At 54.8% G+C, this 23,469-nt stretch overlaps 1 protein-coding gene across 1 annotated transcript; it reads left to right on the forward strand.

Moving 5' to 3' along the window:
- Positions 1-1,936: 1,936 nt before the first annotated feature.
- On the forward strand, positions 1,937-22,687 carry ADRA1D (adrenoceptor alpha 1D). Its single transcript, XM_045980154.1, has 2 exons — positions 1,937-3,674; positions 19,489-22,687. The coding sequence occupies exons 1-2, from the start codon at positions 2,558-2,560 to the stop codon at positions 20,085-20,087; spliced, it is 1,716 nt and encodes a 571-aa protein (XP_045836110.1). The 5' UTR covers positions 1,937-2,557; the 3' UTR covers positions 20,088-22,687.
- The last annotated feature ends 782 nt before the right edge of the window (positions 22,688-23,469 follow it).

Consider the following 23,469-nt stretch of genomic DNA (forward strand, 5'->3'; position numbering starts at 1 on the left):
TCTCTAGGATATCAAAGCTAGAGAAAACTTTGGTCCATAGCCATGGGACAGCTCTCTTCCTAATGCTTAGAGACCCTTTCTGCCATTTGAATGTGAGCCCCAGGAGGGACTTCGCTTTATTCAACATCATATCTGTGGTTCCAGTGCCTGGAACTGTTACAAACATATAGCTGGTGTTTAATTTGTGTTGAACGGACAAATAAATGTTGGTGGGGAGGGAGGGAACTGAGGGCTGCTGGTCCCCCAAACAGGATACCCATCAGGAACGCCTTCTCCATCCACATTCTGTCCCATTCAGCATTCTGTCTTGGCAAGTGACAACCTCCTGCACCATCTTCAGGAGAGGGGAGGAGGTCCAGATTTCCTCAACCCCTCATGACTTCTCAAGGGAGCTGAAGTCCAGATTTATCAGCCTAAGGGTTAACTTCTCTGTTGGGGGATGAACTCCTCCTTTTTCTCTATGCTCGCTCTAAAGGGGTCTCATAAAGGAGGGGAGAGAAACATAGGTGCTACGGATCCATCTTAAATCAAGACTTGCCACTGGATCGCAAAGAACATAAAGACGAGCAGGGTGACCAGGGCTCCCCTTGCGTTCATGTCTACTCTCCTGTAGTCAATTCTCAAAGACCCAAGTAAAAGATGGAAGATGGAATGAGGAAACTGAGGGCCTTGGAAGAGCTGTTTCTAAGCTAGGACTCTAAGAGCTTTAGCTTCCGGGCTGGGGAGGCCAGTATAAGACGGGGGTTACCCATCTCTCAACATTTGCACCATTTTCTGCTTTTTCTCCAAAGAACCTTCCCACCTAGGTCTCTCCAACCTTCTGCCTCCGTCATCCATGGCCAGTGGGTGACAAGGCTCTGAGTTCTCCACCTCTTCCCAGACAGCTCTCCAAATTGACCCTCACCTCCCTGGCACAACTCAAGCCTCCCTCATCTAGCACCTACATGGTTCTATTATCTTCCCTGCAATTCCCTTCCCCCTGCTACCCAACATGTCCAGCATGGCTCCCTGGTGAGTAATTTTACGGTAGTCAAATGAGTGATCTCTTTCTGTCTCTTCCTACCCAGTCCCGCTAGTTAGCAAGAGGCTCCTTAAAGCCAACCCTCCACCTGTGTCCCCCCTTCAAACGAGCTCCATACACCCCCTGCCCTCTGTCCTCCCTGTCCAAATCCTGGCCTGCCAAGCCCCACGCAGCCAGCAGACCCAGGTCTTAACAATGTACTAACTGCTCTCAGGTCTTAACAATGTACTAATTTAATGTTCACATCATTAAATAGACACTACTCTTATCTATTCTTATCCTCCTCTTACAAATGAAGAACTGAGACATGAAGAAGTCAAAGGGCTCCTAGGGTACACAGCCCAGACGTGGAGCTAGACATTCTGCCAACCCCCCACTCTGCAACCATCAGGCGAGTGCCCTTTCCCACCCTCCAGCACTTAAATCCTCCTTCCCCAGAAGGCCACTTATTTGTGTAACAAGGAAGTTTTATTCCGATATCTGATACGGAGTCAAGCAACATTGCTGAAGTTGGCAGATGTAAACCATTGGTGGTGGGCAGGATCCGAGAGCCATAACCAAATGGATTCTTGTTCCTTTTCCATCACAGACCAGCAGTGGCACCTGATCCCTCCCCGGGCTCTCGCCACTCCACCGCACTGGACAGAGGTGTTTGAGACCCTCGCCTGGCCTGTGGCCAGAGAGGAGTGAGGAGGTGCGGCAGATCCCTCCAGGCAGTCCCAGGAGGCGACCGCCGCCGTACTGCGCGCTCCGGTCCGCAGTCCGCAGATCCCGGGTGCTTGCTGCTCCCTGGCGGCCGGAGCTGGGAGCCCGGGAGCCCCGGGACCCGAGAATCGCGCCGTCTCCGCTCCGCTCCGCGCGCCCAAGGGCACCAGCGAGTGACCGAGAGGCTGGGGGAAAGGGCGGGAGGAAGGGGGACGCGGCGGAGGAGAAAGGGAAGAGGCCCGCGAGGGGTGCGGGCAGGGGCGAGTTGCTGACGGCGAGAAGAGAGGGCGGTTGTGGGCACCCGCGGCAGGGCAGGGTGGCTGCCGCGGGGTGGGAGCGGGCGCCAGCGCCGCGACCCCTCCGGACCCCGGAATTGCTGCTCGCCCGACTCGCGCTGCCCCTTCTCCCCGCGCGTGGGGCGCCCCCTCCCTCGGCGCCGGCCGCCCCCTCCTCCTTCCCCGAGCTGCCCCTCCTCCGTCCCGCCCCCCGCGCCCGGTCGAGAGCGCCGCAGTGGCTTTGCCTGCACTGCCCGGCCCCTGAGCCGCCGCTCTGCCCGCTCGCCTGGGCAAGCTCAGAGAGCAGCGCGCGTCTCCGGTCCCGGCTCTCCGGTCCGACTCCGCCGCCAGCCTCGGGAGCCCCGGCCGCTGCCCCGGCCGGCCCCGCTCCGCTCGCCGACAGGGAGGCGCTCGGCGCTACAGGAACTCGGGCAGGACCCCGACGGGACCCGCGCGCCAGGCTGCAGCCGGAGCCCCGCGGCTATGCCCGGGGCCCCTCTCCCGGCCAGCCGCCTGTCTTGCGCCCGGGCCCGGCCCCCGACGGCCGCGCGCTGAGATGACTTTCCGCGACCTCCTGAGCGTCAGTTTCGAGGGACCCCGCCCTGACAGCAGCGCGGGGGGCTCCAGCGCAGGCGGCGGCGGGGGCAGCACGGGCGGCACGGCCGCCTCGGAGGGCCCGGCGGTGGGCGGCGTGCCGGGAGCCGCGGGCGGCGGCGGCGGCGGCGTGGTGGGCGCGGGCAGCGGCGAAGACAACCAGAGCTCCGCGGGGGAGCCGGGGGGCGCGGGCGCCGGCGGCGAGGTGAACGGCACAGCGGCCGTCGGGGGGCTGGTGGTGAGCGCGCAGGGCGTGGGCGTGGGCGTCTTCCTGGCCGCCTTCATCCTCACGGCTGTGGCTGGCAACCTGCTGGTCATCCTCTCGGTGGCTTGCAACCGCCACTTGCAGACAGTCACCAACTATTTTATCGTGAACCTGGCCGTGGCCGACCTGCTGCTGAGCGCCACGGTGCTGCCCTTTTCGGCCACCATGGAGGTCCTGGGCTTCTGGGCCTTCGGCCGGGCCTTCTGCGACGTGTGGGCCGCCGTGGACGTGCTGTGCTGCACGGCCTCCATCCTCAGCCTCTGCACCATCTCAGTGGACCGCTACGTGGGCGTGCGCCACTCGCTCAAATACCCCGCCATCATGACCGAGCGCAAGGCGGCCGCCATCCTGGCCCTGCTCTGGGCCGTGGCCCTCGTGGTATCCGTGGGGCCCCTGCTGGGCTGGAAGGAGCCCGTGCCCCCTGACGAGCGCTTCTGCGGCATCACGGAGGAGGCAGGCTACGCCGTCTTCTCCTCGGTGTGCTCCTTCTACCTGCCCATGGCCGTCATCGTGGTCATGTACTGCCGCGTGTACGTGGTAGCGCGGAGCACCACGCGCAGCCTGGAGGCGGGCGTCAAGCGAGAGCGCGGCAAGGCCTCCGAGGTGGTGCTGCGCATCCACTGTCGCGGAGCCAGCACGGGCGCTGCCGACGGGACGCACGGCCCGCGCAGCGCCAAGGGCCACACATTCCGCAGCTCCCTGTCCGTGCGTCTGCTCAAGTTCTCCCGAGAGAAGAAGGCGGCCAAGACGCTGGCCATCGTCGTGGGCGTCTTCGTGCTCTGCTGGTTCCCCTTCTTCTTCGTTCTGCCACTTGGTGAGTGACCCGTCTCCCACCAGCCCCTTCCTTTGCTCCTTGAGCCTGCGGCTGTGCCTTCCTGGCACCCAGACTGGGATGGCCTTCCCAGGCGGAAGGTGACTCTCCACCTGGGCACTCATGGTTGACTTAGCAACCTCCCTGGTCTCTTGGGCAGGTGCGCTTTGTGGTCGACAAAACAGAGGCCCCTCGTGCTTGCAGGATTCGTTTTGCAAGCTTTGAACTTCTGTCCTTCCCCTCTGAAAGGCCATGACAAGCCCAGGGTTTGTTTTCACACTCCCAAACCCCTAAATATAAGAGATTTGTGGCATCTGTGCAGACATCTGCCCCATAGTGTGTGGCCCGCAGAGTACATGTTCCTCTAAATACCCCCCCCCCCAACACACACACACACATTCACAGACACAAATGCCAGCACCCAGTGGTGGGGGCACCGTGCATGCAGGTGCCCCAAGCCCGTACATCGGCAGGGACTCAAAGCCACCTGCTTTCTCCAGGAACTCATTCAGTTTCAGAGACCCTCCTTTCCTGGTGTCTGTGAATGCACTGGGCTCTCACTTCTGAAATCTCTTCTCGTAGGTGAGGAGGGGGCTGTGTGGGATCAGAAGGAAGGGGATAGGGACAAATTATCAAATGCAAAGTTAATATCGTTCATCATTGCTTCTGACATTGACTGAGTCCTTTAGCTCTCTTGAGAACTTTCCTGTTTCTCTCAGCAGCCTCCCTGCAGTCCTGGGAGGTGGGGGCTGTTCTCAGGGGCTTCGTCCCACCCCCTGAAGGTCCCTCCTGGAAGCCTCGGGGCCGGGTCAGCATAGGGAGGAGAAGGGGAGCATCGTCTCTGGGGACGTATTTGCCCTGAGTCATTTTGCCCATGGCTGCAACCTCAGCCGACTCAAGCCGGGCCTCCCCTGTCTTTCCCAGGCCTCGCTCCTTCCACGCTGTGCAGCGGAGTCAGGAAGGGGACAACGGCTTCCCTCCTGCTCCCCTGCAGGCCCTCTCCACACAGCGGCCATGGTGAACTTGTATTATAAATTAGAGTGTCACTCTCCGCTAAAACCCGTCCATGCTTTCCCGCTGCCCTGGGAACAAAATCCAGACTCTCCACCATGGCCTGTGAGAGGGTGACCTTCAAATTTATTATTGTCCAAACCAAAATGAGACATTATGAATATTTATGCTCAGATCACAGGCACAAACCAGGACAGTGGGGGCAAACCCGAACATGTGTTTCCCCTCCTGGAAGGAGGGCCCTGGTTGATGGCCTCATGGCTTTGCTTCCCTGCCCCTTGCTTGTTGCATGCTTTGGCTCCTCTGACCCTCTTCTGGTTCCTTACCCACATCAAGCTCCTGCTCCTGCACTTGCTCTTCCCTCCATCTCCCCTGCCCTCCCCAACCCCTCCTGGCTAACTTTAGGTCTCCGTTTAAATGTCCCCTCTTCAGAGAGGTTTTCCCTGATACCTCAGCCTCAGTGTGTCCTTCTCTGGTCTCTCCCTTGGGGCCCAAGTTTCTCTTTCTTTACTGTCTCCTGCGTGCTGCTTGTTTGGTGTCCCGCCCCCGCACTGGCCCCAAAGCTCTTCAAGGGCAGGGCCTAGGGTCATTCTCAAATCCACAGTGCCGGCACAGCGCCTGGCATATGAGGAACAATGTGGCACAACAAGGCTCACAGGCTCGGGCACCAGACAGCCCGGGTTCAAATCCCAGCTTCGCTCCGACCGGCTCTGGAATTTTGGGCAAGTTCCCGAACCTCTCTGTGCCTCTGCGTCCTCATCTAGAAAATCAGAGTCGTGGTGATGGTAGCAGTGCCCACCTGGGGACCCGCCGTGAGAATTCAGGGAGCTGCTATGTGTAAATCTAACCGTTGCTTGTCATGAGAGCCCTGCGAGCTAATGCTTTTGTCGTAGTCACTCTCTGAATACATCGCTGACTTGCAAATCAGCCGGCCAGAGGCTGCTGTGGGGGTGTAGGGAGGCATGGACTCTAAGCAACACACTTGGGGGCCAAGTAGGCAGGCAGGAGAAAGTCGGTGTGTCCGCCCTCCTTTAGAAACCTGCCCCAGATCTAGTACCCTCCCCACAAAGCTCCCACTCAGGCTCCTTTCTCCCACCAACCAACCCCTGCCTTATCCATGCCCACCCATACCCCACCCTGGGTGCCCTTATTCCCCCCAGCCTCCCACTTCACCCTGCCCCCCCCCATAGGGAATGATCAAGCTGTGTACAGAAGGCCACCTCCCATTATGTTCTTTTAACTTCTTTTAAAATTTCCAGGTACAGAATGATGCACAGATAATGAGAAAATGCTAGGCCGAGGGTCCCTGTATCCATAATCACCCATACAGAACAGCTGTTCACATGTTGCCATATTTGCCTCAGATCCCTTTCTCTGTTTCTCTTTTCAAAGAAATAGAACAGAGACAAAAGTAAGTTCCCTCCTGCGGTCCCTTCCTCCTCTGCTCCCTCCCTCCCCAGAGGTAAATCTGGAGTCTGTCACCCCATTCATCTCTTTATACTCTTACCGCAAATATCTGTATCCATAGTAATGTATAGTATTGTCTTGCCTGCCTTTAAGATGTGTAGAAATGGCAGTACGCCGTGCACACCGTTTTTCAGCTCGCCTTTCTCATGCAACATTACCTCGCTGAGATTTACCTGGGCTGGTTCACTGTAGCAGCAGTACAGCATTCCATTCGAGAATATTCCGTGGGGTGTTACACAGTCTTGTGCTGAGCATTTGATTTTTCATAGTTTTCACTGTTCCGGTCAACATTGCAAAGGGCTACTACTGTTTTTTGTTTTTTTGTTTTTGGGTTTTTTGGTTTGGGGTTTTTGTTGTTGTTTTGGGGGGGTGGTTTTGAGGTTTAGAGCATGTGCTCCTCTTCCAGGAAGTCATCCCTAAATTTCCATGGCCTTTGGCTCTTTTTCAATCTCTCCATCTCTGCCGCTCCTCACACTTGGCATGGGGCCTCCGGCGTGTCCTTGTCTCTTCCTTCCTACCAGTCTGGGTTGCGCCCAGCCTCCCAAGCCCCAGAGCAGAGCCCAGGGCCGCGGGTGGCGCCGAATTGAGTGGAATCTGGCAACAGTGAGCAAGCAGGACAGAGGCCAAGCAGGGAGACAGAATATTCCGATCTTGCCTCTGCCATGGTGTGGCTGGGAGGGCGGGGCCTGCAGTGGGGGTGGCAGTGGCTTGAGGGCTGTGCAGAAAGGAGAACCGACCAGGAGGTCCTGAGACCCCCCAGCACTGGGCCCAGGCCTGGGAGAACAATTCAGAGCATCAGCTCTGGGGAGGAATGTGGAATCCAAGGGGCTGGCATGTGCTGATATGCGAGTGCGAAAATGTGCTTGGGGTGGAGGAGGTTGAAACCTTAGATAAAGGGGATCAAGAAGGGGGTGGTTGCCGAAGCAGGAGCGTGGGGACAGAAGGAGGGTGGAGGGACAAAGAGAAGAGCCGGGCTAGGGGTAGAGCTTTGGGGTGCACCCACTTTGAAGAAACCAGAACGAGGTCGAGAAGGGGGCCACCAGAAAGAGCACTATCTCCCTTCTCCCAGACCCTTGTTCCCAGGCCAGATGTGATGAGAAGCAGAGGTGGAGAGCTTGAGAAAGAGCAGTGTGTGCCAGCCAGGGCCATAGCCCATGGAAATGAAGGCACCTAGTAGGGACAACCCCTAGGTTGTCCAACAGACCTAGGGTGCCCCTCCCCCACTTGTCCGCACTCAAAACCAAGTAGAAGCACGAGCCACAGCCGCAATCTGTCACCTGTCTGACCCTGAGACGCCAGTCAACAAGGACAGGAAGGAAGATATGGGCTCCAACTGGCACCCAGGGAGCTGTGTATGGACACAATACGCGTCACTTGCCCTCATGAGGGGGACCCCACTTGCCTGAGCCATTCACTCCACCAGCGTGCCCATGCCCCCTGGTGTGCCCAGTACAGCCCGGTTATGCCTGCCGAGTGGTGTGATTATTAGCAGTGCTCCCCTTTCACCCTCAAAGGTGTTCTAGGCTGAATGACAGAATATAGGGTCACCAATCCTTGGGGCCTTTGGAGGAGAGGGGCAGCAGTTCTGGCCTGCAGACTTCCCTGGGGAAAGGGGGTGTGGCAGGGGTGCGGCGGGTGGGAAGGGCCCCTGATGAAAGCCTCTGCTCTAGGGCACTTTGTGCAGGAGGCCTCTCACCCCCAGAGGTCTGGGCCAGCCTTTGGGGGCAGAAATCCCTGTGAGCAAGAGGGGAACAGAGAAACTGGGGCAAAACCTTGCCCCAGCAAGTGCCCATCAGCACAAGAGCTCCCTTCCTCTCCCAGGCACCTCCAGACGCATCTTCTTTTGCGGCTGTCATGGCAGTGACACTTCACTGCGTCAGGCTCAGGTGCCCCCTTAGCCATCCCCAGAGGTGGACCTGTCCCCTGGGACCCACACACACACATTCACACACACACACACACACACGACAGCCACCCCCCCCCCCCATTATTCCTGGGCTGCACTCCAAACTCCCTTGCATTGGGCAGGTCACTGAGCCTGATTGGCCTCTGAATGTGCTTACTCGTGCAAAGTAGCCTCAGAGGCTCAGAGCCCATGGCACCCTCCCAAACACGCCTCAAGGTGGGCAAGCTGTCTGGAGGCTGATGTCAGAAGTCCCGGGACAGTCCAGCTGCTGTCCCAGACCCCGCTTCTAGCCGTCTGTGGACCATACTTGGGCCTCCCTCCCGGCCGGTCAGGCTCGGCCCTGTGATATCGCCGCCCTGCCCACCCCTTGATTTAGTTAGGGGCTCCTTCCTGCTCCCCAAATATTCTGTACATGCTTTGATCACAGGACATTGTATTTGCTAGTATTCTTACACATATCACAAAGCGGCAGGACAGAGAAAACTATACATATACGGACGTAGAAGAGTGGGGGGGCCTGTGGCATGAAGTGGAGAGTCCATGGCAAGAGGAGTCCCAAGATGAGACAGGATGCCATCAACAGGAGGAGTAAACAAATTGTGCTGTGTTGGTAAATTGGCTGAACTACAATACAGCTAGGAAAAATAACGAACGTGCTACCCACAGCAACATGGTTGGATTTCAGGGACACTATGCTGGAACAACTGAGCCAGATCTGAAATTAAAATCACACAATCTACACGATTCTGTGTATATGAAGTTCAGAAACCAGCAAAACTAGTTGATGATTAAAGTCGGGTTGGTGGGTATACGTATTGTCTGGAAGAGGGAGCAAAGAAACCTTCCGAAGGGCTGAGAATATTCTAGATCTTGGTCTGGGCAGGGACTATATTAGCATGTGCACATGTAAAGTCATCAAGCTATACTCTTAAAACTTTATAATTTGACTGTCATTATCTGATGCCTGAATTAGAAAGAGAGAAGGCGGGAGGAGGCAGAAGACAGGCTCGAGCCACTCTGAGGAATCGGTGTCCAGACTGGCAAGCACACGTGGGCAGCCGGCTAGAGGGGGTCGATTCCTCATGTGCATCTGAGCGTTGGCCAAATGCCAAAGGACTCCTCTGCAAATGTTCCCTGAGGTCACGCAGGGGTCTACAGTCACAGGGGGACTGGTAAGTGATGTCTGATGGCAGGTCCTCAGCAGTGGCATTAATATACCCTGGCCTGAAAGCCTGAAGAAAGGTCTGGCATGACATCTCCTAGCTGTGCCTTTGCAGCACCTGGCACATAGTAGGTGCTCAATAAACGTGTGTAGAAGGCGGAAGTGGTGGATCCCATAGCCTCTTCACATCCCCCCATGCCAAGGGTCTGAGCGGTAATGCACAGTACCCCTCCTTCTTTCTGGTTTTCTTTTATTAGGATAAGAACACTTAACATGAGATCTACCCTCTTGGCAACTTTTGACATGTACAGTGCACTATGTTAACCCTAGACACAGTGTTGCACAGTAGAGCTCTAGAATGTATTCATCTTAAGTGAAACGTCATTTATGCTGATGGATCAGCCGCTACCTAGCCCCTCTCCCCCGAGCCCCTGCCATTGCTCTGAGTCCCAGGACCCAGCTTCCACAATGTCAACCCAAGCCCAGCCTTGGTGCATCCCAACCCCCACCCACCGTCCCGGGATTGAGGATTATTCTGTTTTGTTTTTGAGGATTATTTTGAAGAACATCCAGAAGCTTTATCAGTTCATCTGCAAATTCTTCAATATACATTTCCAGAACACAAGAAGTTTTTTCGAAAAAATAACCACAATCCATTATAACACATAAAAATAGTTGTTTAAGGGCAAATAGTGTTCAGATGTTGCCAGTCGCCTCATAAATGTATCATTTGTTTGACTCAGGATCTGAGAAAGGCGCGTGTATTGCATGTGGTTGATTTGCCCACTTGGTCTCTTTAATTGGTAAGAGTCCCCTCCTCCCACCTTTTCCTTGCAATTTACTTAGTGAAGAAACCAGATCCTGTGTCCCAAAGAGGTGCCCACGGTCTGGAGTCTGTGTCCCCGTGGGGCCATTCAGTGTGTCCCTCTGGTCCGTGTACTTCCTGTGAATCGGCTCAATCAGAGTAAGCTTCAGTGTTTGGGCCAAGAATTCTTCCCTTTTGTGCTGTTAAAGAGTGGTCAGCGGCTCAGGTACCTGATAAGACGTCTCAGGCTCAGCTCGTACTTCTCTTCCCCCAGAACCTGGAAGCAGCCATTTCTCCAAAGAGCCTCGGTCCCTTTTAGTGGCAAATGATCATTTAAAGATCACCATCTGAGCCCTCAGCTGCTCAGTGAGACTGAGTTGGCCCCTGATTTAGCAGAGAGAGCTAGTACATTTTATTTTTTTGTAAAAAAAAAAAAAATATGCCACTAACGGGATGTACCTAGGAGCCGCCCCTTGCCCACATCCCCCCAGATGCAGAAGAGCATCCAGGGCCAGACAAATAGTTCTCTGCCAGCCCCACAGAGTTCATGGGTCCTAAGGCAAACACAGGGGCACAGGATTTCTGATCTATTCCCAGTCCATCTTGAGCCAGAGTATCCGCCGATTACTTCTCACCATGGAAAACTGGCACTGCAAGGAATTCAAGAGAATTGGCTTGACACTGCTGGCCCCATGGTGCCCTCACATCACCCCCTCATGTTCTCACAATCCATCAGCGACCAGGCCCCTAGTGAGGTCACCTCTTCCTGACAGCCTACCATGATTGTGCCTACTTCAAAATGGCCTTATCTCCTACCTCTCCCCCCTTCCCCTTCTCTGTTCCAGTGATCCCAACTTCTTGATTGTCTTCCAACATTTCAGGTTCCCTGTTGCCTCAGGGCCTTTGCACATGCCCTTCCACTGTCTGGCATTCTCTTTCCTCACGTTGATGTGTGGCTCAGTACCTCCTCAGGGTCTTTAGGTCTCAGCTCAAGTGTGCTTGATTAGAGAGGTTCATTTGACCCTTTACAGTATAGCAAAGAGGTCTGCCAGCAGCAGACTTCCCAGGCTCTCTTGGCAGAGGAACTACTGAGCTTCAGAGTCAGAGCCACTGCGCAAGCAGTTGAGAGAAGGGGGAGAGAGAAAGGCAGCATGGGGCGGGGAATTCCTTCTCTCCCAGCCCTACTGGTGAGAAGACACCTGACTATCCAGGAGAATGTGGTATTTCTAACTGCACTCTATCTCTCCAGCAGAGAGAAAGGCTGCCTGTGAATAGAAAAGTCCCCAGTGATGGAATGGGTGGGAAAGGGGCAGGCTGGGGTGCAGCCTGATATTTCATGGTCGGCTGCAAGTTATGCGCAAGCCTGGCTGTGAATTCTGACATTCTGCCAAGAACAAGTTCCCTTCTGGTGGTGCCAGAAGAAAGCTGTTAATCACACAGCCCGCCCCATGGCTTCACAACTGTCATTCCCCAGCGAGGCTCGGCCAGCTCGGCTGCCTCTAGCCTAACCAGCATCTCAGTAGCATCTCCATCTCCTAGACCTGGACATCCCTGGTCCTTAGGCGTGGAAACTGGCTTGGTGATCACCAAGGCTGCAAACAAACCTCACCGGCTGCCTCAGTTTCCCCAACAATGTGTGGGCCTGGCTGGCCCAGCCAGCATGCCACAGAATGAGCCTACCTGTTGACATAGGATAAAGGCCCTTCCTTTTGTGGCTAGTGGCTACCCAGCCCCCCTCAACATTAGGTTAGACTCCTGACTGAGGTACCCCAATATAGGAAATGGGGGAAAGCAGATGGGAGCAAGCCTGATGGGACACTCGCATGAGAGCAAGGTCAAGGAGAAGAGAGAAGCAAGCAGGAGTTGGGTCTGTGCTCATCTCCCGCCTGTGTTCTTACTACTTCTCCTCATGGGTGCCTAGAGGTGATGCCTCAGCCCCCGCTGAAGGTCAGGCACCTCTGGGTGAGGCACCTGTGTTAGAGGCTGGGATGAAAACATCCATCAGTCTCATTGCTGCCTTCAACAAACTGATCATCTAGGAGGGTAAGATAGAGCAGTAACAAATTTTATTAAAATGCGGGCTTGCGTGCTCGCTTCGGCAGCACATATAATAAAATGCGGGCTTGCATAAAAGAGCATGTAACCCAGGCTTGACGGGGAGGACGCCAGCCCCAAGGCTCAAGGGCTGGGAAGGACGAAACAGTTAGGGCCAAGCAGAAAGGCAGAAGGAGCGCAGCCCCCTGTGGGAGGACCTGCTCGTAGCTTCATCCCTCAGCTTGTGGCCAAATCTGGAGGGGAGCGCAGACAGCACTGGGTTCTAAAAAGCCTTGACTGCAACACAAGAAAGCTTGGGGTAGTCCTCAGACCCGCTGGAAGCCACTTGCAGTTTTCAGAGGTTTAAGGAGAGAAACCAATTTTAGAAAAAGCCTCCAGCAGCTGTGTGCGGAGTGGAGAGACCACAGGACCCTTGGGGGCCATCGCAGCCATGCAAACAAAATGAGATGCCAGACTAAGCAAAAGCCTCAGGAATAAGGTGAAGGGAAGGACCCTGCTAGAAAGAAAATCGAAGGCACCTGGCATGATGGCCAGTTGCCATCTACATGGAGAGTAGAGAAGAGGGACTCACTAAGCAAACTCGGCAAGTGTCCAGCACCTACTGTGTGTTCAGTGTGCTCAGGAGGGCTTTGGGGCCATGGGAGCATAGTGCCAAGCAAAACAGGCACAAGCGCTGCCCTGGGGATTTGGCTGCAGACAGAGATGCTGGACAACATGAAAACGCAAACAGTATGGGAGGAGGCGGGTAGATGCCACAGAGAGCAATAGCCCCAGCTGAGGGGGATGGGAAGTGCTGGGGTGGGGGAGGGCAATTCGATTTTATGTGGGAAGCCAGGGAGACCTCACTGCAAAGTTGAGCTCACAAGCCATGTGGGTATCTGGGCAAAGAAGATGATGAGGAAAAGCAAGTGCAAAGGCCCCGTGGTGGAAGTGTGTCTGGCATATCCAAGAAGTAAAATGGAGGGCAGTATGGCTGGAATAGAGTTGGGGGGGTAGGAAGAGAGGATGGCAGAGGGGTTGGGGGGCCAAATGTCGAGCTGTGTAGCTTGTAGGCTTTTACTGGGAGGGGGGAAAGTAGCTCTTAGAGGGTTTTGGAACCTAAGGAATGACTTGATCCATTTTTTTTTAAGATTTTATATATTTATTTTACAGACAGAGATCACAAGTAGGCAGAGAGGCAGGTAGAGAGAGAGGAAGAAGCAGGCTCCCTGCTGAGCAGAGAGCCCAATGTGGGGCTCGATCCCAGGACCCTGGGATCATGACCTGAGCGGAAGGCAGAGGCTTTAACCCACTGAGCCACCCAAGCGCCCCATCCATTTATATTTTTAAAGAATCACTCTAGCTGCTGGGTTAAGGATAAAAAGCAGGGTATAAGCACAGGGAGGAGGGTAGCTGTTGAGTTCTGACCTTGCGTCCTTCCTCTCTGCCCTCAGTGACTCTTTTCTGTAACCACTACCCTCATCATTGTTCTGGAAATATGCCAGGGCCACTGCAGGGCCTTTGCACTGGCTATTCTCACTGCCTGAAAATCTTTTTCCCCCCAGATTTCCACATGCTCTATTCAGCCCTTTACTCAAATGTGACATCCTCAGCAGGATGTCCTGCTTTCCTGGCCACCTTATTTGAAATCTATCCCACCCCACACAGACACACAAATACACACCACCTATCTTCTTTCCCTGCTTTACTTCTCCTTAGCGTATTTAGTTATCTGATATGCTTGCATTTTCCTTGTTTATCCCATGTCTTGCCAGCCTTGTGCAGTGGAATGTAAGCTTCATGAGGTCAGGGTAACTGTGATATGGCAGTTGACACCCAAGTGGAGAGGTCTGGGAGGCAGTTAGACCCGAGTCTGGAATTTGGGAGAACGGTCTGGGCTGGAGATAGAACTTACAGGCATTATCATCTGAAGTTGGTATTTAAACCCATGAGCTGGGATGAAATCGCCAGGAGAATGTGAAGGGAAGAGATTCCAGACTCTTCTGAGAAGGGCACTCTTAGATTTAGCAGTGGGGACATGCAGAAGCAGCAGCAGAGGGCATGGCTATGGAGTAGAAAGTCCAAGAGTGTGGCACCCTGGGAAATGAGATGGCACCAGGTGAGATGAAAGGAGTCCGGGGGGTGGATGAGAGCTGTGTTCGCAGGACTCTACAGCAAAGCAGGGAAAAGCAGGTGGGGGAGGGAAGTAGGCAGGTGTGGGCAGGAAAGAGATAGAGGATGAAGTTGTAGCCCAAGACCCAGCAGAAAGGGTGCAGCTGGGACAGGGGCACCCTCTCGAAGGGGACCAATGGATGGAGCATACCACCACACAAGGAGGCATGCTGACCCTGGGCAGGAGAGACCTCCTTCTTACCAAGGAGGCAAGGTGAGGAAAGCTTGAGCAAGTGCACAACTTCCTTGGCTACTGTTTCCTCTGTGAAATTGGAAGTGATCGCTGGCTCCGGAAGAGGCAAAGGGGCGGAGCAAAGGCTCAAGGAGATGGTGTTGGACTTGGGGAAAGCAGGCTGAGGGTGAGGAGCAAGGTCCCTGGAAGCCCCAGACAGAGCTGAGTTCGGGGATCCCAACATATTCAGGGAGTGGGTAAATCACTCCAGAGTTCAAGTCTGGGTGAATAGGTACAGCCCAAATCCAGAAGTATGTGGACATGGGAGGGTTGAGAAGGGTACGGGGTGGGAGGGGGGTGCGGGTGAGTGACCGGGAGACTCAGCTAAGCAGGGATGATAGAAATCCAAGGGCTGGCAGAAGGTCCAATTGCAGATAAGAAAGAGAGGACGAGAAGCTGCAGTCGCAGTGGAAGACAGGTTTTAAGTGAAGAAAGGAAATGCTCAGGTTTGTCTTTTAAAAGGACCCCCCCCCCCCCCCAGGGGCGCCTGGGTGGCTTAGTTGGTTGGGCATCTGACTCTTGGTTTGGCTCAGGTCATGGTCTCATGGGTAGTGGGATCATCCCACAACAGCTCCAAGCTCAGCTGCTTGGAGACTCTCTCCCTCTGCCCCCTCTCCCCTCGCTCATGCTCTCTTTCTCTCTCCAAGATAGAGGAGTAAATCTTTAAAAATAAAAGTAATAGGGGTGCCTGGGTGGCTCAGAGGTTAAAGCCTCTGCCTTCAGCTCAGGTCATGATCCCAGAGTCCTGGGATCAAGCCCCGCATCGGGCTCTCTCCTTGGCGGGGAGCCTGCTTCCTCCTCTCTCTCTCTCTGCCTGCCTCTCTGCCTACTTGTGATCTCTGTCTGTCGAATAAATAAATAAATAAATCTTTAAAAAATAATAATAATAAAAGGATTATTTTAAAATCCTATAATCAGAGCAGGGGGTGGTATAAGGGGGGGGGGGGCGGGATTCCAGGACCAATAGGAGTTGGTGATGGTTGGGATGCAGGGTGTGATAGAGAGAGGGGTTGGAATGTATGAAGCACCAATGTTGGGCCAAGTACATCTGGAGAGCTTACCATTTCGAGCTGAGATAGGCATGCGGTGCCTGACTGGCTTATCTGGGAGGAGCATTTGACTCTTGATCTCAGGGTCATGAGTTCAAGCCCAACCTTGGGTATACAGATTACTTAAATAAATAAACATATATTTTTTTAAAGATAAAGTAGACAGGAAACTAATAGTCGCCTGCTGTGTTCTTGGCACTTAGACGTGAGACGATGTGCTATAGGGAAAGTACCCCTAACCGTGGGGTTGGGAAGGGTGGTGTGCAGAGGGCTTCCAGGTGGAGGTGTCGCTGGAGCTGGCACTAACAGTTGTAAGGAGGAAGTACAATCTGGGAAGAGCAGGAGCAAAAGCCCCCAGGCAAGCCTGAGGAGCCCACTGTGGTCAGAGGGCTGCAAGAAGTCAGCACAGCCATTCAGCTGATGCACAGGAAGACAGAAGACTGCTGGGGAAGTAGGAGCCATAAGAGAAAGGAGAGCAAGGGTGTGAAGCCGGGAGCCAGAGGAGTGGTGGGAGGCTGAGGGAGGCTGCCCCACACAGGCCTCTGTTTCCAGTGACAGTTGCCAAGTTGAGTTAGCAGGGCTGGGCTTTCTGCCCGCAGGGAAGGCTGTGGGAGAGGGAGCCAGGTCAGGGCAGGAAAGGGGGCTGCCAGGCACTGAGAGACAGTGGCCTAGTCTCAGAGCCCCCAGCTGCTCGTTGGGGCTTTCCTGTAGCTGGACTCAGGGGCTGGCACAGGTGGATGCCAGGCCACTGGAGAGAGAGGAGAAGGCATATAGGCAAGGTTGGCCTAAGTAACCATAAGTCAGAGGGGCTGGGGGAGCAGAAAGTTGGGAGTGACCGAAAAAGGGCTTGTCCACTGATGCCCCCACGGCCAGGTGGCATTGCAGAGATAATGCCCATGAGCCAAGTGCTCATCCTCAGGGGTCTCGGGGCAGCTCCCCATTTTCATCTATGAGTGCCAAGGGCAGGGATGGGTTCCCAGCCCCCTTGGACCCCAGAGATCTTGGCCAGAGGTTCAAGCTGATGAGAGAGTGTTGGAGGGATGGGCAGGACAGCAGGGAGACATGGCAGGGCAGACTGCAGCCCTCTGAGCAGAGGTGACTGTGAAACTCAGAACTGCCCCTCATGAAGGAGACAGAGGTGCTATTCCCTGTGGAAGCCGGAACCCACGCACAGGCATTGGTATTTTCGGGACAAGATGTCTACGCACAGTGGGCAGAGAGCACATGGAACACCAGATACTGTCGGTGTCCCCTCCATGCCATCCCCTGGACCTTCAGGCCACATCAGCCAATTTCCATCCCAACACCTTCCCCCATCTTTTCCCGGGGCCTTTCTCCACCCACCCAAACTCTCATCATCCACGCAAACAGCAGGCAGGAAGCGTGGGAAATGAACACTCTGGGAGAAGCACAACCCATGCCTGATGGGAATGAGGGTGTAGACACCCCACCTCCCTCACCCCGCTGGTGGGACCACTCTGAGGTTCCTAGACTTCCTGGTGTCCCAGAGCTCCCAGTGGCATTGTACCCCAGTTGCCCACAATGAGCAACTTGCCCTTGAATCCTTGTCTCAGGATCTGCTTCCAAAGCCCAAAATAAAGCAAGAAGCTCAGCAGGACAAGGAGGAAAAGCTGGAGGCAAGAAGGCTGAGTGTGGATCCCAGGTCTGCAGCGAGCTTCTGCACAGGTTGCTTGAGCATAAAATAGAATAGTGTTTATTATGGCTGAGGGCATCCTCACAATATGCCGTGTCGCCCACAAATTTGAGCAAAAACCACACCGATAACAGCACTGTTCGGCCGGCTCCGGGCTTGCAGCTGAACGCATAGTCCACTGATTTGTCATCCTGGGCTAAATATAAAAGAATCGTGGCCTGAGTCAGAGTTATTTTCAGCACTGTGTCTTACTTTGCGGCCACTGAGGGATGCTATTCAGAAGGCCACCTTCCTGGGGCTAAAGTCAACCCTGGTGGCCCCCAAGGCCAGGGACAACTGTCTAACTCCGCTCCCAGGGGGAAGTTGCCTCCCCAGCATATGCTGACAGATGCCCCTGCCTCCCCCAAACCCACCAGGTCTTGGCTTCTGTTTCTGGCTACTCTCCAGATCCGGGGACTGGTCTCTTCCCAGGGCGGAGCTGTCCTCCCTCAAAAGCCACCCAAGAGGGAGAGGGGAAGGAAAGCGACACTAGTGTTTATTGAGAGCCTGAGAAGTTCTGCGCTCTGAAATGCGTGAGTCTTCACGACATCTTCCAGAGAACTGTTACTGGATTTCACAGAAAGCGTGAGACTTGCTCAGGGCTGCGTGACTGCGGTCTCAATGGCCTGTGCCTCGTGACGCTGGGCGACTCTCCTTCTTCTGCCACTGCCACCGCCACCGTGGGTCTTGGCACGGAGAATTCTCTATATGGTAGGAGGTGGGTGATGGGCAAGTGCTCCCAGGTCAGAGAGGGGGTCGTGGTGCCTCTGCCCCCTCAATAGGGGACCTACTCTCATTTCTCTGGGGGCCAAGGGAGGAGAGAACACGGCCCAAGATTTGTCAAGGCCCCCTGGCCCTGGCCCACTCAGTCTCACGGGCACCTGCAACTTTTGCCCCTGGTGGGATGCCCCTGTCACCATCCCCTCCCCCGCTGCTGCTGAAGATGTGAGAACGAGAGTAGCTTTGGCTTTCTGCGTCATGCATGCCCTTGCATTTTGTCGGGTGCCTTTTAAAGACATGACCCCTCAGGTCAGTGATGGGGATGACAGGGGAGAAGAGGGCAGGGAGGAGGATCTTTCTGACAGAGCTCAGGTCCTAGTGCACGCACCCCTACCTGCCTGGCACTCAGCTCCCTCAAAGCTACCCCCAGAAGCCCTCCCTGACCACTTGGATGGCCCCACTGACCTCCGTTCCAAAAGCCATGGGCATTGTGTTTACTGAGGCTTAATTCTGGGCCCTTGTCTCTCACCTGCTTGAAAACATCCATGGCTCCCAACTACCCACAAATAAATGTGGAAATTCCCAGCACTTCAGGCCCTTCACCATCTGTCCCAAATGACGTTTTTCTTGGTGTATCCCACAGGACATTCCCAGGCCCCCAACTTGTACTCCTCTTGCCCACCTGTCCCCTCCTCTGCTGTCACCCTCTGTCCCTCCTCATCTCACCACACTCCTGTCCATCCTCTGAGAACCCTGGAAGCCCACCGGGCCCCCATGCTGAGCACTACCCTCACCCTGTCTTCATTTCCTTGATAGTTTATGCACATGGGTGCTCAGGGAATGCGGCCATGCTTGATGAGCCCAGCACAGTGCCTGACATGGGGCAAGCCTTGGTCAACATTTAATTCAAAGGCGCTTACCCTTTTTGTGCCACAGACAGCCCTGCGCATCTGGCAAAGCTTGGCAGGGGGCCCTTCTCAGGGTTATGCTTTCAAATGCATAAACTAAAATACAAGAAATTGCAAAGAAAACCGATTTGGTTGAAAACATCAAAATATTTGTGAGTGAAATCTGTGAGTTAGTAAGTCTCTTGCTTCTAGGTTAGGGCATTAAAAGGATCTAGGGGTGCATTGGGATGTCTGTCCTTTCCAAATAGTGAGCAGCGTGGACAGCGTTTCAAAGCATCTGCAACAACTGAATGTGACAGGAAAATATCTGGCAGGAACTGCTCATAGCAGGTCAAATCCTAGGAAACTGCCATTCTTGCACCCCTTTTGAGCTCCCAGAACTGTGATTGCATATGGCTCCGTCTCCTCCTGCGCAGGTTTGTTGCCGACACTCGTCTTGAGGGAAATGAACAGTATCGGGTAGATGTGAGTAAAATGGAAAATGATTTTTCCTCATCCAAGTTCATGGACCCCTCAAATTATATCAGGGACCCCTTGGGGAGAAAGACCTTGAGAGCACTGAGTTCGCGACGCCTTTGCGCCCAGGGGCTACCCAGGCTTCCCTCTCCCCAAGTCTTCGTCTAACAGGCTTGGCTCTCTCTTTCCCCCCCTCCCCCAGGCTCCCTGTTCCCGCAGCTGAAGCCGTCGGAGGGCGTCTTCAAGGTCATCTTCTGGCTCGGCTATTTCAACAGCTGCGTGAACCCGCTCATCTACCCTTGCTCCAGCCGCGAGTTCAAGCGCGCCTTCCTCCGCCTGCTGCGCTGCCAGTGCCGGCGTCGCCGGCGCCGCCGTCCCCTCTGGCGCGTCTACGGCCACCACTGGCGGGGCTCGACCGCGGGCCAGCGCCCTGACTTTGCTCCGGGCCGCGACGCCGCGCCCCCTGGGGCCCCGCTGGCCCTCACCGCGCCCTCGGCCCCTGGCTCCCCCGACACGCCGGAGGCGCCGGCTCCCGTCGCCGGTCGTCGAAAGCCGTCCTGCGCCTTCCTCGAGTGGCGGCTGCTCGGGCCATTCCGGAGACCGACCACCCAGCTGCGTGCCAAGGTCTCCAGCCTGTCGCACAAGATCCGCGCCGGGAACGCGCGCGCAGAGGCCGCCAGCACCCTGCGGGCGGAGGTGGAGGCGGTGTCCCTGGGAGTCCCCCACGACGTGGCCGAGGGCGCCACCTGCCAGGCCTACGAACTAGCGGACTACAGCAACCTCCGGGAGACTGATATTTAAGGACCCCGAGCGAGACCCGGGAGTGTGCTGGGGGAGGAGGAAAGAGGCTGCGGGTGGGGGAACGGGGGTGGGGCGGTGAGGGAGGCTGGCTTTGTATAAGAGGCCCGGGCGGATCAGGGACCGGACGCTGATCACGGCGACTGGCGACTGCTTTGGAGCCTCCCTGAGGAACTGAGGCGGGGGAAAAGTGAAAAGTTGTGGCCCCCTCCTGGACACGGGTGCCTGGAGCTCCTCTTTTTGGAGGAAGGGGCTGCGGGTTCGGGGGGGGGGCTCTTTGCTCCCAATCCCTATTTGGGAAACACTGCCCCATCCATGCCCTGAACCCTGGACAGACTGCCTCAAGTGTGGCAAGGCAGGCCTGCCCCTCTTCTTGGGGCAGAAGGGGCGCAGAGGTCCTGCCTGGCTGTCCCCAGTCCTCCCCTAGGGAAAAAGTCAGTGGGACCAGGGCTTCTGGATGGACACAATTTCTCCTTACTGCCTGGAGGAATCCAGTGGACCTGCTGCCACCATCAGCTTGGTGACAGATTGGATGACTGTCCTACAAGCCTGTTGTATTTACCCATGGACCCACTCCTCCCTACAGAGGCTCCTCCATTCATACCCCATCACCTGGCCCTGCCCCTCATTATCTCCCAAGGGCCTTACTGTTTACACTCTGTATATAGTGCCTGTGCCCATCACTTCTTGCCGGGATCTGGAGCCTTCAAATGGGGAGAGCTTTATTTGTCATTTTGAGACATATTTATTGGTAAGAGTACTTCTATTTTGTCCAAACTGTGCAAACAGTCCCTCTTTAGCTTGTAAACCCATAAAGAACCACCCCCTTTTTTTCCCCTAAATTCCTTCAAATTCTAAAGCCCCACAAGAGGATAGATTGGGTCTGCATTCACCTTTCTAATTTCAACTTAACTATCTCTTTAACTGATGGCTGCTATCCTCTGGGACTTTCAGCATGACCAAAGGACTCAGGGGTTTTGTTGGCTTTTAAAATTTACATGATTGGTCTTGGGAACCAAATAGTAATCACAAGCATAAGTTTTCACTTTGTCAGTCTCCCCAGATGAATCTGTGATGCTTTGAGGGCCTCAGTGAGGAAGGTGGCCATCAGTTAAATGGGTGAAACATGAAAAAATATACAAGCCTAAGTAGACAAGTATACATGGTGAGTGAGAGAACACCTACCTAAACCATGCTTGTTGGTTTTGAGTGAAATGTCCAACACTTGCCGCATTCTCAAGAGATTGCAGGTAATTCAGTCTTATTGTATGTTGATGGATAACATCAACAACATACATACAATCAGAGTGGGGGTGGTGACTGTGATCCAGTAGAAAGCTGGTTAGGTGATTACCCCAGGGTGTCTGGAGTAGGAAAGTTCTAAAACTGGAAGAGCCAGTTGCTGGGGCCAACATGGACCAGTATTTTGAACCAGAAGTTTCCATCCTGTACTGAGGAAGTCATCTGTTTGGAAGGTCACCACAATTTTAGACCTCTCATCCCATTTTATAAGGTAAAAAGATAGCCAAAAGCAGACATTTCCTACTGTGGGTCTGCAGCAGGTTCTAGACTTTCAGGACTTGCATCCCCCCAAGGCACAGGAAGGGCAGTTTAAGGCAGGTGCTGGGAATATAATGCACACCCCCAAAAGGGCCCACTTTATAGCACATTGACTGCCCTAAAGCTGTGGACACTGAGGGACGGTCCTTGCTATCTTCTCACAGAGCTGGGGGCTATCCCTCAAATCAGGGTCAGCAAAGAGGCTCACCCCCTTGTCGGAGAATTGAACATTGGGCTGCTGGGCAGGACTTCCAGTAGCAGGGGAGGGTCTCTGAGCAGGCGACCCACATGCCAGGGCAGTTGAGCCCACAGGAGGTCAACAGGGCAGGCAAGGAGCATGTTGGGGAGGGAACATTCATAAGGGTGATTTTAGGGGGTCCTCCTTGCCCTGGATAACCCAGTAGGTGTGCAGGCAGGTGGGGCCAGATGCTTGCCCAGTACATCCAGTTGGCACAAGGATTAATCTGCAAAATGTATAACTGATGTTCAAGCCTCAGCCCCCATCTCCTGGGCACAGGGACCTCTGCACACAGCTGTCTCCTCCTGTACCCCCACACCAAACCTCCAGGAGATCAGAGAGAGCTACAGGGCCTCCAGAGAGGCTGTGCCACAGGGACCCTCCAGGGACCCAGTTCTAATCATTAATAAAGCACTGAGTTGCTGAACTTGGTGTCAGGACACGCCAAAGTGTCGTAGAGTGGCCCAGAGCAAAGGAGGGAAAGCACGAGCCCTTCTGGAGGAGGAAGCCTCTTACAAGTGATCTGGAGACATCTGGAAGAAGTGCATTCTCCACACTATTTCCTGAGTCCTCGGGCGCCCCAGTCCACACATCTGACTAGAGATACTGCCTCCGAGGTACACACCGAAAATTGAAGCTGTTGTCTCCAGGAAGTCCTATGAAATGTTAGGTTGACTGGGAGAGTGGGAAGACTCTCTCAGCACTCATCAAAATGGGAGTAAGTGTTCCTGTACAATCTTCAAGGAATGGGGTGAGGCCTTGAGGGAGTTTGTGAGTGGGAAGGGGATGGCCCCGTGAGATGGGACAGTGACAGAATGAGCCTCCAAGTACACTGGCATTTGCCTAAGCCCTTTGCCCCTCACCATCCTTAGAAAGCCTCCTTCCTGCTTCCCGCTCCAGGCCCCAGCCCAGTCTGCCCGCCCTCGTCTTGAGCTGGGCTCTTGCCACCCAACTTGCCTTGCTTCCCACACTCTTTCAGGGACCTCTGTCCCCAGCAGCCCCCAGAGCTGCTTTTGCAAGTCACCTGGGACATCTCATTTCCTCGATCTCCTCCCTTCTGTCTCTGCCACAGTCCACGCTGGTGGCTGCAATGTTCTTCTCCCTGCCTGAGCCACGCCCCTGGGATCTCTTCTGGTCCCCGAACACTCTCCCTCTCTCTGCCCTTATATGTCCCCCAAGGTTTTCCTCTCCCTTTCCTCAACTGTCCACACAATCTTATCCGCTCCAAATCATCTCAATGACTACTTGTACATAAATGGCTCCCTAGGGTTTGTTTGTAACTCCAGATGTGTGTTGACCCTCCCCTTGGATGCTTCCCAAGCATCCCAAATTCAAGCCCACTCGCCTCCTGCAAGGCCATCTTCTCGATTCCATGTGGGCATGACAAGGCCACTGGTGCTGAGGCCGTAAGCTCCTGGAAGCCACCTTCTCCCTCCTTCCTCTTCCCAAGATGTCCCCAGATCCCCTGCTCAAAAACAAGCCCCGAGTGTCCCTTGGCCTCACTAGTAGCTCACACAAGATCATCCTGGTCTAGAGGCCACTGATAGAATTCCTACCTCTGTATGGGGAGAGGGCTCTTTGTCCCCA

This window comes from Meles meles, chromosome 16, assembly GCF_922984935.1.
Source record: "Meles meles chromosome 16, mMelMel3.1 paternal haplotype, whole genome shotgun sequence".
NCBI lineage: Eukaryota > Metazoa > Chordata > Mammalia > Carnivora > Mustelidae > Meles > Meles meles.

Excerpts from the sequence above, each read along its gene's own strand:
- ADRA1D (XM_045980154.1), top strand. The coding sequence starts at position 2,558 with ATGACTTTCCGCGACCTCCTGAGCGTCAGTTTCGAGGGACCCCGCCCT. Across the intron at positions 3,675-19,488 it reads CTTCTTCGTTCTGCCACTTG|GCTCCCTGTTCCCGCAGCTG; the intron begins GTGAGTGACCCG and ends CCCCTCCCCCAG.